The sequence below is a fragment of the Passer montanus genome, unplaced genomic scaffold (assembly GCF_014805655.1).
Source record: "Passer montanus isolate IOZ18808 unplaced genomic scaffold, ASM1480565v1 scaffold10, whole genome shotgun sequence".
In the NCBI taxonomy this organism is placed as follows: domain Eukaryota; kingdom Metazoa; phylum Chordata; class Aves; order Passeriformes; family Passeridae; genus Passer; species Passer montanus.
Window position 1 is genome coordinate 9,461,532 of NW_024356505.1, and position 13,523 is coordinate 9,475,054.

At 36.4% G+C, this 13,523-nt stretch overlaps 1 protein-coding gene across 2 annotated transcripts in view; it reads left to right on the forward strand.

Moving 5' to 3' along the window:
• The window catches only part of ANKRD28 (ankyrin repeat domain 28), a 76,226-nt gene that overhangs the window by 17,283 nt on the left and 45,420 nt on the right, over positions 1 to 13,523 (forward strand). For both annotated transcript variants that reach the window (XR_005627562.1, XM_039710242.1), the window contains exon 3: positions 6,191 to 6,269. Coding sequence is in view for 1 of the 2 variants with exons in the window: in XM_039710242.1 (XP_039566176.1) it covers positions 6,191 to 6,269 (79 nt within the window). In the remaining variant the exon portion in view is untranslated. The remainder of the gene's footprint in view (positions 1 to 6,190; positions 6,270 to 13,523) is intronic.

Below are 13,523 nucleotides of genomic sequence, written 5' to 3' on the forward strand. Positions count from 1 at the left end.
TTTTATTATTGTTCCTTGTGACAATTTAGAAAACTGTGAGCCTGTGCTCTTGAGGAACACAGGTGTTTGGGATGACTTATGTGCAGGTAAACTCTCGTTTTGTCATAAAATGGTGCTCTGGTGTCATTTTCCCAGGCTACTTTGTAGTTCTCTTCTGACAGATCTTTATTTTTTATTGTAACCTGCAGCTGCTATCCAGTTTTTCAGGGCCTCCACAAACTCACAGTGTCACAAATTTTATTGTTGTTGTTACTATTGTCATTAGCATTATTATCAGCTAGCACCAAGTAAAGAACATGCACTATTAAACTGGTACTGAAGATCTTACCTGGAAACAACAGTGGGGTTTGGCAGATTGTGGCTGATGTGACCTTTGTTACTAAAACCACTTCTTTTCTCCTACAAGATAAAATCTCTCTCATCAGTGATCACTTTGTCTTAATTAGCAAGATGGCAAAAGTTCCTCCCTGGTATTTTGTGATGGTTTGGAGGTCTAGATTTGCTCTGCCCTCCTAACAGATGGTATGAAGATGGTCCTGAAATTAATGAGTAGTGATAAGGTCTTACTAGTGAAAGTTTAATACTGGGCTTTCAAAAATGTTTCTTGCAAATGCAGTACAAGTGTTCATACAAATGGGAGTATGAAAGTTCAAGAAATTAATGCAGTCAGTATGCCAAATCTAATAACTTCACCTAAAATATATCTATTGTCTGGCTTCAAAGGATACTTTGTGGTTAACCATGTAATATGTATTGGTTTTGTGGTTACTGTCGTGCTTTCTTCATATTTTAAGTATGCAGGAGACCATTAGTGTTATATTAGTTCTCTCTCTATATTGGATGTGCATCTTAATTTTGAAATATGGGGAGAAAATAGAGATCTCCTTCCAAAAATTATGTCAAACAAAATTTGTTAGAAATTTGTTGATTTTTAGCAGTGCGAAGTTCTGAGAATTGACTTAAAATTACAAGAAAAAATCCAAATAAATAGCAGATGAATTACAGTTAGGGTAGGGATGCAGTATTAATTTCTCACATATTTGCAAGTCTTGAAAGTCTAGTACTTAATCTTTTTCTTCTAGTTTAAATTCATTAGTTTTCAAATGCTAGCTGTGTGTTTCGAAGACACTGTTGTGATTGAACATACTTCTGAAGAGTTAGTCCTCATTTCTGGAATCAAGTACCTAAACTAAACTTCTAAGAAGTTTAAAGTGGGAATGTAAAGGCCAAATATTTACGTGTGTTCTTTTTCTTTTTTTTTTAAATATAGGAACAAAAGAATTTAGTTAGAGTAGACAGTTATTCCACCTGAGAAAATGATTATTCTAAAAACTAGCAAAATTTGGAACTAAAATTTGTTGTTTTAATGATTCCCAAGATTAGCACTGGGACTTCACACTATGATACTGGACACTATCAAAGAATTGGAAATACTTTGTAATAATTTCTTAAACATTTTCCATGAACTCAGGAGTTATACATCATCCTGGTTGAAAAGTCTTGTCTCTCTAAACTAACTGAAAAATACACTAAGAGTTATACTTAAACTCAGTTTCATTTAAAAGGAATGTTTGTTAAAGCTACTGCAGAGTATGTTGGAATTGAAACTCATTCAAGATTTGTGATTGTGAATTTAGGGTTGGTTCCTACCAGGAACAGATGGCACTGGAAGCAGACAGATGACAAGTCATACAGCACAAAACACCTATTAAAAGATATTTTGCAAGTCTGATCTTGAAATAATGAGTGTATATTAAAATATTATTGCAGAATTTGGTTTTAAAGAGCAGATAGCTAAAGAGGAGTTTTTATGAAGGGGGAAGTTGCATTCAAGCTATTTCAAAAAATGCTTTAATTCAAAGATTCCAGATCAGTAGATGTTGAACTATTTGAAGGGCAAATTGAAGTTATATTCTGATGTGCTCTTGGGGGAGTTATAGACTGGTTATGGCCATCTTACTGGATATGCATAGGATAAGAGATTTGCCTTTAAGGCATCTAGGTTCTTAAAATTCACTGTAGTTGTATGTGGTTGTTCTAAATCAATTACTGAGACAGAACTCAAACCAGGAATAAATTATCTCAAAGGACACTTACTCAAGGGATACTTTAAAAAGAGGTAGGTTTGAAACCTGCATCTTTAAATTAGGATAGATTTGTCCATTGTAGAAATTTTGATCTATGAAATAAGCAATGAAGCAGTTAAAGCTTCTGGTTTAAGTCAAAAGAAACAAAGGAGGCATTACCATTTCTAGGTTAGATTATGAAGAAGCTCACAGTGTCACTATCCATGTCCCTGTATTCCAAATTTGGTTTTGGCGGCGTCAAAAGGCCTTTTCCTATGCATTTCTCATATGGCCACTTTATGCAAACTTCTGTGTGGATGAAATGCTTGGAAAACCTGATAAATGGAATTACTGGGAATGGCAGGATTATATCTTCTTCACTTAATGCAAAGGCATACATGGATATGATGCTGGGGCTTTTGTGATGCAGAAGTATCATTCTGAAAACTGACTCTTTAAGATCTGAGCCCTTTTATTGCTTTTTTAGTTTAATGACGAGTACTGACCAATATCTGGAATTAAACTTGAGAGTTTCTTATTGGGAATATAAATTCCTCTGTTGTTTCCATGGGAAACAAGTTTTAAAAAGGTAAAAGCTCTATTTCAACTATGTAAAACCCGCTTAATAGAATCAGTGTGATCTGTGTCCTTACTACCATTGCAGCTGATTTAGAGCTGTAATAGTCCCATTTGCTGTGCAGATACTTGAATTGGAAAATGAAGGTGCCACAATACTTGCTTCTCTGTGTTGTAAATACTGCTGCAATACTCCAATACTTGGAATTAAATAGTACCAACAGTGTTAGATTTTGCATTCTGTAGAACAGTGGCTATTATGGACAAAATCCCTTCTCTAGTGAAATTTTTCTTTTAGTGTCATTTAAATTTATTCAATTAAAGGAACAATATTAGAGCCAGTAATTACATTGGTATGACAATACCAGTGGTGCAACATTTTGGCTTCCAAAGTTCCTTGTTAAGGCTGAAAGCTTTCTTAGAGTTATTTAAAGTAGTCCTTTTTATGCAGCAATTTGTATTCACAGATGAAATTTGTTCCTGAAATGATTACTTGTTTCAATAAAAAGTAGTTGATTTGTTGAGAAGTACTTTAGTAGCATTTAAAATACAGAATTCTCCTTAATTTTATTCAGATTTCTTTTATTAAAATTCCTTCATTAAATGTAAGTCTTCAGATGGAGCAAAATGAGAATTTTCCTTTAGTGGAAATAAAAACTTCATCATGAGAGGTTTCTGAATGAAGCATTTCTGCTTTTTTTGACAGGTTCTAGAAACCAGGTTATTAAATACTAAACAAAAAACCTTTTGCACAGAGACATCAAATTTTTTAAAAAGTGTTTGGAAGCATCAAAAAAATGCCAGCTGTAAAACTAAGAGGGAAAAGGCCAGGGTTCCTGTTAAAGCACCCTCAGCATGTGGAATATTTGTGGTCAGTAGATACCCTGGGGCTTGGGATTGTTGAAATTCCAATCTCTGGAGCTGACCCAGAAAGTGACAAACCCTGAGTGTCCCAGCAGTGGTGTCCTGGTGCTGCAGAGAGCAGGGACATGTCCAACCTCTGCCTAGGTATGGTCCCAGTTTGTGCTCCCTGCTGCAGAACTGGGAGCTGGGCTTTGAGTGTTTTCAGTTTGTCAGCTCAAGAGCAGCAAAACTGAAATATTTGCATGGCTGGAAACTCACAGCTTGGAAACAGGAGTGGTGGAGTGGAAATGTTGCTTGTGTTTAAGCTGCTTTTATGTTTGTATCTTGGGGATTTCTGGATGGGTTTTCACTCATAGAAGTTGTTTTTTTTGGGAAGTGTGTCTGAAATTCATCAGAAGTTTGGACCATGGATGTTTCAGGAAAATGTATTTGTGGCTTGGTGATGAGCGCAGCTCTTGATAAACACCTCCCTTCTGTCCACTGTTTTATTGGAAGATTTCTGATTCATTCTGTCACATTGGTTACTGGTATGACTTCTGTCACTGAGATGTTAAAAAAAACACAAAAGAAAACAAAGTCACCAACACAAGTGTGATGAACATTTTTTATAATAATGAGTTTTGCCCATTGAGTGGGGAATGCAGTTTTTCTCATGTTCCTGTGTAAATGCTGTCTCTACAGAAGAATGTGCTCGTGGCCCATCTTATTTTCTCTAACTCTATGATGAAATTGCAGACAGTATACTGTCATACTCCTTCTTATGTGTTCTCTAGTTTAAAGGCTTTTTCACATCATCAAAAAGGCTTCAATGCCAGCTACCTATAGGAGCTCTGTTTTCCATACTGCAGGAATAAAACCAGATTTTCATTGCTGGCTGGTCTTTATTGTCTGTCAGCTGGGGAAGCAAGTTTAATGTTTGCATTGCTTTTCTTTTTCCTTTGTGCTTCTGGTATTTTTCCTTTTTTCTTGTTTGTTTTTGGTTTTGTGGGTTTTTTTTGTTTGTTTGGGTTTTTTGTTGTTGTTTTGTTGTTTGGGGGATTTTTTTGTTTGTGTTTTTGTTTTGTTTGTCTTTTTTGTTAGGTTGGTTTTTTGGGGGGGTGGTATTTGGTTTTTCTCCTTTTTTTCTAAGGGTTTTTTTTTTTTTTTTCAAGATAGCAAGTCCTTAGTGCCAGGGGCCTGTCTTTTTTTATCCTAGATGTGTAAGCTGCATTTGAGACATCCTGGCAAGAAGTTGGTGAGGTACTATGTGGTGTTAGTGATAAGTGTAGCATTGATTCCTTAGGGTGCATCAGTGTCAGGTTTGCACTGCTCAATTTGGAATTTCTTGTGTATAATTCAGATATTTTGTTAGGAAACATTGCTAATATGGTGAACTGTGTAGCTTTAACCTTTTCTGAACATGGACTAGGAAGGGAGTGGGTTGTTTGGGGCAAGGGGTTGTGTGTGTGTGGTGATGTTTTTTTAGAGGGGGTGGATTGAATGCTCTGAATTCCGAAGTTGTCTTTTATGTTTCAGAAGAACTTCTTGGGTCTCAGCTCCAGTTTTGCTCTAAGATCTTTCCTACCATGAACTCTAATTTTATTCTTACATGATGCTAGCTGTCAAGTCAGGATTCACAAAATAAGGTTATTCTAGCAAGGGAGAATATTGCTTTTCACAATAAAATATCAATAGAAAATGTGTGTTAATTTTAGGATAGTCGTGACACAACAGTTGAATTAATAGAAATGTCTTGCCACTTAAAATTTCTTGCAGCATATTATCTTGATCCCTCACCCACAGTGTATTTGAAACTCTACTAACAGGATCTAAGCAGGGCTTAGACCAGAACCAGGATGCTGACTGATTATCTGTCTCTTTTCTGATTTCTCACCAGCCTTCCCTCAGAGAGCAAACTGGTTCGTTCCTGTTCATTTTTATCACTCACTGTGATGCGATCTTACTTCTCTGATTAAGCTATAAACTGGTGCAGGGAAATTAGCACTGATCATGAAAGAGTTATGAGATATTTCGTGTTTATCTTTGAAAAGAGTAACTTCATTGTTATATATTGTGCATTAATAAATAAGATCTCTTACCGGTACCTTCAGAAGGACCTTAGATCAGCTTGGACTAATTAAAAGTACTGGGTGTTACTTGCAGAGTGGTTTTTTTGCAAAAGAAATTTCACCTCTGTGTTCTCTTTGCTTATTTACAGTAAATGAAACAGTTGAAATTGAATTCCACTATTTCTGCCCCTAAACACTCTAGCTTCTTTTCCGTTTTCTATTAAAATAATAACTTCTGAAATTGCTTTAACTTCACAAGGAAATGTTTCTCACTAATTGTTGCATATGATAATAACATGCTGGTTTTAACTGTGTAGGACAGACTAAAGTTCTTGTCTCTGGAGACAAGAGAATGGTGATTTATAACTGGTGGGTTAATCTAAAGATGTGATGAGCATCCTGTGTGTGTCAGGAAAATAGTGGTTGACTATATGGGTGTTAAGAGCTCCTTAGGGAGAAGCATGCTTGTCTTAGTAAATTTGACTGATGTCTTTAGAGTAATTATAGTTTTTTGTATATATATATATATGATGTACAATATTTGAAAGATGTATGCAGTATTTTTTCATAATATACAAAATGCTAAACCATACTTTTTATTTTAAATAAAACCTTTTTTCCCCCCTCTTACCACAGGATAATGAGAAAAGGACCCCTTTACATGCTGCTGCCTATCTGGGAGATGCAGAAATTATTGAACTACTTATTTTATCTGGTATGTTCTGTTCCTGTTAATGGAAAACAAATAACTCTATGCATACCCAAGGAAGTATTTATTATGTACATCTTAGTCTGTGTAGCTTTCAATGAGATATTTAATGTACTAGAAATTAAAGATGCTTGTACTGAAATTTTGGTTTCCAGATTTACTAATGTTACAATACTGTGTATTTCTGTAGTTCTGCTCTAAAATACTTCTGTGTAGAAAGCTTTCTTGGTTGTAGGTATTTTTATTTGTAGCTTGATCAGTAGTTCAACACTTAATTTAGAGAAGTAATAGTGTATATGGTACAGGTAGGTGTTAGCAGCATTGCTTTAGTTCTGAAATGCCCTTCAGAAAAGCAATTACATTTGAACATGAAGATGACATCCAGAGTTGGTTGTATTATTTTAAATATCTTTGCCTGTTGGTTTGAATGCACAGAATATAATTAGAACCAGCTGAAAGTGTTAAAATATCTTTTTTTTTTCTATTTATTTGTACTAATAAAAAAATCCAAATTCTCTAAAACAGGTATACTTTGGATTGTATGTTTGATTGGTTTTTTTAAGTGTAGAAAACCAAGAAACTAAACCAAAAACCTGAAGAACATCATGACAGAAGGACTGAATTGACTGTCTTTGATCTTGGAGAGACCTACCCATCAAGTAGCTTGAGGCTGAATTAATAATACAGAGCTTCAAGCTTACATAGAAAGATGAAAACTTGTAGCAGTCCCACAGAAGTACTTTAATTTTCAGTCTGCTTAATTGCAGGCCTTACCTGTGCAAAGCTGGCTATTTCTACTGCCACCACCCCCATCAACCCCTTCTTACAAATTCTGCTTGAAGGAAATACCACTTTTAGGATTATAGGAGTCACTTCCAGACCTTCAACTTAATTTGCTAGGCATAATTTAATTTGTTATAATTTTAGTATGATGTAATATTTTTGTTATATGTATTACTTGTACTCTCTCTATATAAGTATAGAGAGAGTGTACAAGTAAGTACAAAAGTACAAGTATATATTTATGCTATATTATGTATATCATAAATATACATGATGTGATATTAATTAATATATCTATTGTTTGGACATACTCTGTAGTGACATTTTGTCCAGAAAAGTTCACTTTTAAAAAGGTGCAATGTTTGAAAATCTAAAAAGGTGCCATTTTTCCCTATCAAGAAGAAAGGCAAGTTCTGGTGGCTCTTGAAAATGTATAGTGACCCCCTTCATCAACTAACAATGTTAGAAACTTTGCAAAGTTGTAGTCAGCTGCTTCTGAGAGGGAATCTTCTGTCAGGTTTAGCTGAACACAGTCCATTTACCAGATTGGTGATAGAACAAAATACCCCTTTCTTGGGTGAAGGGTTTATGGAAGGTGGGGAATTCTAGTTCAGATGGGAATGAAACAAGATCCTGGCTGGGGGGGAGTGGTGGGAGAAGAAATGTTAGTCCTGCTATTTGGGCACGTAGCCTGGGGTTAAGCATAAGAATCAATGGAGAACAAAGAAGGGAGGTAAGAATTAGAACTGTACAAGTAGTGCAAAGATGAGCAGTTGCATGAAGGAGAGGTTGTAGGTGCTGCAGTGTCTGCAGGTGGTTCAGGGATGATGTGAGGCATTGTTATGTCCCAGATAACATTGATTTAATGAAAATCAAAATTTACTTACAACAAAACAATGCATTAGATAGTTGCAGATCAAAAGCTCTGAAAGCTGTGGCGATGTCAGTCCAACCCTGCTGTGCTCATGTGCTGTGCTGTGGACTGCAGTCCCAAGCTGTGCCTTGCTGGAGGGACACAGCCTCCTGAAAGTCCCAGGGAGAGGCTGCACTGGGAGTGAACCAGGGTGGTGCAGTGAGGGTGCACAGGTATGTGTGAGTTGTTGACAGATTTGTAAGTGAGTGGAGGGAGGCATAAGTTGCAGGGTGGAAGTGATGTCTGAGTGCTCAGACTCTTCAGTTTTCAAGGCTGTGCTGTACTTGGGCACAAATCTGTATATTATCTGCCTGCAAACAGTATTTTTAGGCAAGCCTCCTAAATATTTAAAAAGTATTCACCAATTTCATCTTCCCCATTTCTGAATGCTGGATTTGAAATCTTTGTGGTTGGTGAAGTCTGAGCACTCAGCTGTATCAGAAGTGCTGAGCCAGCTGCTTCTCAGAGAAATCAGGTCTAAATGTCTCAAAATGCACAAGCTATGATATGTCTTTTAGCTCTCTTAATTGAAAGGTAGGGAGCAGAGGTTAAGTGTATTTATCCTCTCCATTTCATAAAGATAAGGAAAATTCTTCTGTTGTGTTTCAGCTGGAAATCAAAACTCTCCTTTGAGAAGATGTATAATGTTACATTTTATCATAATAGATGAGCATTAGGGAGCATATAAAGAACATCTGTTACTGCAGCAAGGCTTGAATACTGTTTGTTGTGTTGCAAGACCTTTTTTTAAAATTGAGGAGAGTGGTTTGTTGAATAAATAGCATTTCTGTGCAACCATCTCCTCTGTGCAGTAAATTTGCATGCAAAAATTGGGTTATGTGACGTTAACTGACCTATTGTAACATAGCTGCACAAGGGATTAAATGAAGTGTAGACTACTTTCATCCTAACATTGCTCACCTCGTGAAACCTTGTCTTTGCAACTTGTAATGTCCTCTAACATAGCTTTGCTAGAATGTTACTAGGAACCACTTTACAGTTTTCCTGCTGTGCAAACTATTCTACAAAGACTGTTTGCTTTGATGTTTTTATTCTTTCTTCAAACTAGACCTCAAAATGATTGAAGTCAGTATTAATCTTCCCACTATGCGGTGGCTCATACTTGATTCTTTCTTATTATTCTCTATTCTTAAAGTATTATTATAGACTACTTACACATAAGATTTTTAATTTGATTGGAATGTTTGTTCATCCTGCTCCAGGGGATCCTCATTGCTTTCAAAAATGTATTGTGGATCGCATATTGCTGTCACAATGTGTTTGTATTATTTTGTTACAGACCTAAGTAACCCATGTTTCACATCCTGAAAATATAACTGATCCAGCCTTTTTGCAGACCTTTTTTGGAGTAAATTTTCAGTCTCAAAAGCATTCTTAGTTAGTTGTTGAATTCTTGAGATATTTTTCTACTAAATCTTAAGGTTGCTCTGTGACCTTTCCTATTGTCTTTCACCTGGACAGGGAGTCTGAAGGTGATGGTCTGCATACAGACTCCAAACATAAAAGAAAAATTGCTTTACTGACTCCATTTTGGGCCTGGACATTAAATTGCCTTTTGGTTTTTTTGGGGTTTTTTTTGTGTGGGGTTTTTTGGGTTTTTTTTTGAGATGCTGAACACTAATAAACTGAGGATGTGAATGTCTTGCCAACAGTTTTTTCATACCACTGTGGTTTGTGGTTTGTTTTAAAATGTTCAAATAATCTTTCACTTTCGGATTGTAGCTTGATAAACAGTTAGCATTCCTAGATTTGTTGTGTAGGGAGGTGACCAAGAGGAGGCATGAAGATTATTTATAGCATCCAGAAGGATAGAACAGAAGTTTATATTTTGCTCACTTGAGAATCATAATATTAGAAGTATTTAATTTTTGTATTACTCTGGGAAGCGTAGTAGCACTCATCATAGTTGTATTTTTATGAACTTTGTACAGCTCTGCATCCTGGTGCACAAATACATCTGTCTACTTTGCATAATTGCACTGACTTTATGAGTGTAAATGATGGCAAACTACTGGAAAGTAGAAAAGTATAATAGTTAAGTCTTAATTAACTAAATGTCCAGCTTTTTGTTCTTTCGAAGAAGTCCTGATTAAAAAAATCAAACCCTTCTTTAAGTCTGGCATGTGAACTGTTCTGGAGAGGCTTCTTGCTTTATAAAAAAACCATTCTTTCCAGCTGTCCTATGATTTTTAATCATCAGAGTCTACTGTGCCAGGAAGTGGCATGTGAAAAGCAGAACAGATTAGTGTGATCACCGAATGTATTCTTTTGATTACTAACTTTTTCCATTTATTTTCTAAAAATACTGTGGAGATGATTATTGCTTTTGCTGAAATCAATGTAATTCACAAAAATCAACATTTGAATTGTCTGTTGTTTTCTTCTGAATAGATTTAGTTACTATATTGCATTGATACTAAAATACTAACACAACACATTGCTGTTTGCTTAACCCAGCATTTTCTCTGCATGAAGCTCAGTGTTACGTGAGTGTGGTCAAACTCAATCTCATTAAGGTTTGGCAGCCCACGAGTTTTTGTTTCCTCTGGGTCAGGTGGAAAATGTAAGAACTGTACTGATGCTGGAAAACTGCCACTGTAGTCATAACAGATTTTGGAAGATAGTAAAGACCCTTCAGTGTTACAGCACTCTACCTCTGTTTCTTTCATCTAATTATGAATCTCTGTGAGTACTAGAAAGCCATGCCATGACAGTCACATAGCTCAGCTGCTGAAAGGCTCTTGCTGCTTCAGTCCCAGCAGAATGAAGCTCCCTTTGTTGGGATTGCAGATGTACCCACAGGCTGAGGGTGTTTCACAGGGGCCCCTTTGACACTGACAGTATCTTTCAGCTGCTTCCTCTTCTTTTGACAGCGTTGTTGGCTGATGTTTTTCTTTTCCAAGCTGGCCTAACTTCCCCCTGGCAGCAGTAAAAGTCAGTTGCTGTGAAGAAAGTAGCTCTGATGTTCTTTGAGAGAAAAAGTTAGGCTGACTCAGGAAAAGATAGAGCTGTTCAGTGGCTTGAATCAGTGAAGCTTATGTTGCTCACTGAAGCTCAAGGGAGTGGTGGCTGAGATGTGGCAGAAACTGAAATTCTGAAAGGAAATTGGCTTATATTGACAAGTCAGTAAAGTCCTTGAAGGATGGCTTTGACTTGATTGTTGTTTTCCTCCCTTTTCTGGCCAGTGTGTCTCCATGTGTATTTGTTTTGTGCGGTTGTTTTGGGGTTTAGGAATGGTTTTGTTTGTTGGTTTCTTAAGGAACAAAAATGAAAACTGTTCTTGAAGTCTTATTCTGTCTGGACAAAAGATTCCAGACCTGTTCCTCTTGGACTTTTTCACTATTCTATAGATCTTCTGCTATGCATTTAGCTTTTAAATAGCAAGAAGCTTTCTCTCCATAAGGTCTTAGTCATTATTTTTGCAGCAGTGATTTTCCAAGTATCCCAGTTTTCAATAGGAAATTACACTCCATTTCTATTATTAATTATGCTAATTCATATCTCAAATCTTCTTGTACTTTCAAAACTTCTGTATCTCCTCCTGACTGTTTGCATATTTTTCTATGTAAGGAAAAGTTTTCATCTCTATCTGTTTATTCCTCAGTATGCTCTGAGAATTTCTGCTTGCCAGTTTAAGTCCTTCCAAGGTCATTCTCTCTAGATGAAAAGTGGATCATTCAAAAGGAAGAACTTCTGAACCTATTACTAGCTATTAGGAAAATAATTAAGTAGAATCTAATTACAGTAGAACTAGGGGTTACTGTCAGTGATTTATACCTGAGATCTTTCTAATTTCTCAAAAGATAATATCTAAAATTATTTCAGGATACTAGTTTTTAAGACAAGGTTTGTTACTTTCTTAAATGCACTCTATAAAGATCTTATGTACATCCTTTACTCCTAAATAGACATTTCAGAGCTTCAAATACCAAACATTGGGTATCTGTATTGCATAACTGAATGAAAACACTTTTGCTTTCTTTGCTTATGTTATGATATTGCTCAGTCACTAGCACATCTTGTACAATAACAAAGGAAAATACCATCCCTGAGAGTCTAAAAATACAGACTGCAAACAGAACAGTGGAAGGCAATTGAGTACTTAAGTCAGTACTGTGAACAAAGATGAAAATGTCTTGTCAGTTCTGTTGTATTTTTTAATCTATTTCCAACTAGTGACGCATAAGTAATTCAGCCACTGCATTCATTAGTCTTCTGAGGACATTTCCAAATAGGAAGAGTTCTGGTGCAGAGGAGCTGTGGAGGAGTGTCACAGCAGGAGTTTTTGTGAGAGGAACACAGAGGTGGTGTGAGACAGGGCAGTGTAAGAGTTGTGTGGCAGTTTATGGGTAAAGGAAGAGACGCGTGGTTGTTCCTTGCAGCATTTCCTGCCCAGTCGTTCCTTGTCTCTCTTTGTAAGAGATGGTTGAGATGCTGGCTCTTACTGGAATGTAAGGCTATGGACACCAAGAAGTATGCAGAAACATATGGCCAGGAATTGGTGGCTGATAGCACATTTAAATGTGCAATTGCCACACATGGGCTGGTAGAATTAAACCCTCAAAGATCATTCTGTAAATCAGTGCATGTATTCAATTAGAAAATTTGCCTCTTGAAACATAAATTTGCTAGAAGTAAGCATCACAGAGCTTTTCAGTAGCCTCTCTACTTTATTTGTTAAGTAAAATGTGTCTTCCTAATTATCAGTCTTGTGAATACAATTTGGCAAGATGAGATGTAACATTCAGGGACTAGGGAAGAAAATTATATAATACTTCTCTCTTATTCCCACCCCACACTTTGCAGAGCAAAAGTCCTGCTTTAATATTTGCCTAGATGTGTAAACTTACTGGGCTGTACTAGCAAAATTAGTGATGAAATAGGTGATCTTCTTTAATGTTTTGGCTTAGTGCACCAACAATAAGTAATTATTCACTTCTTTTGAGAGGGTCATTCAAATGTTGGTTCTTAAGTTCAAGCTGAATATTTGTGTTCCAGCATTGGGATTGCTCTGACAAGCACCTTTATCCTTTTCCTGAAAACACTGTGGCGTTAAAAAAAATTGAAATATAAGAAATTTTATAGTAAACAAATGGGGAGTTTTAATAAACATATTACGATCAGACCCTTGAAGTCTGGAAGGGAGGGGTGAGAACATCAGTTTCTTAGGGTTGTGTTTTGTTTTGTTTTGGTTTGGTTTTTTTGGGGGGGGCGGGGGTTTCCACACAGGGAATTAAGATACACTGTACTGTGCTTTGAAAGAGCAAACTGCTCATAGCTGGCATTTGAAATGTGAGAAATGCCCTGGTTAACATGTCAGCAGGTTGAGCTTCACGGGGATAATATTGCATTGGCAGTGCTGTGCATTAGGTTATACACGTACATGTGTTCAGACTCTCTTTAAGCCAAATGTGAAGCAATATCTTAAAGTAAAAGTTATTCAGAGGAGGTATAAGATATGGTGTACATTTTTGTAACATTTATTTTCAGTGGTTTGGCGGAGAGCTTTACCTCAGATGACCAAGGCTGTAAACTCCCTCACT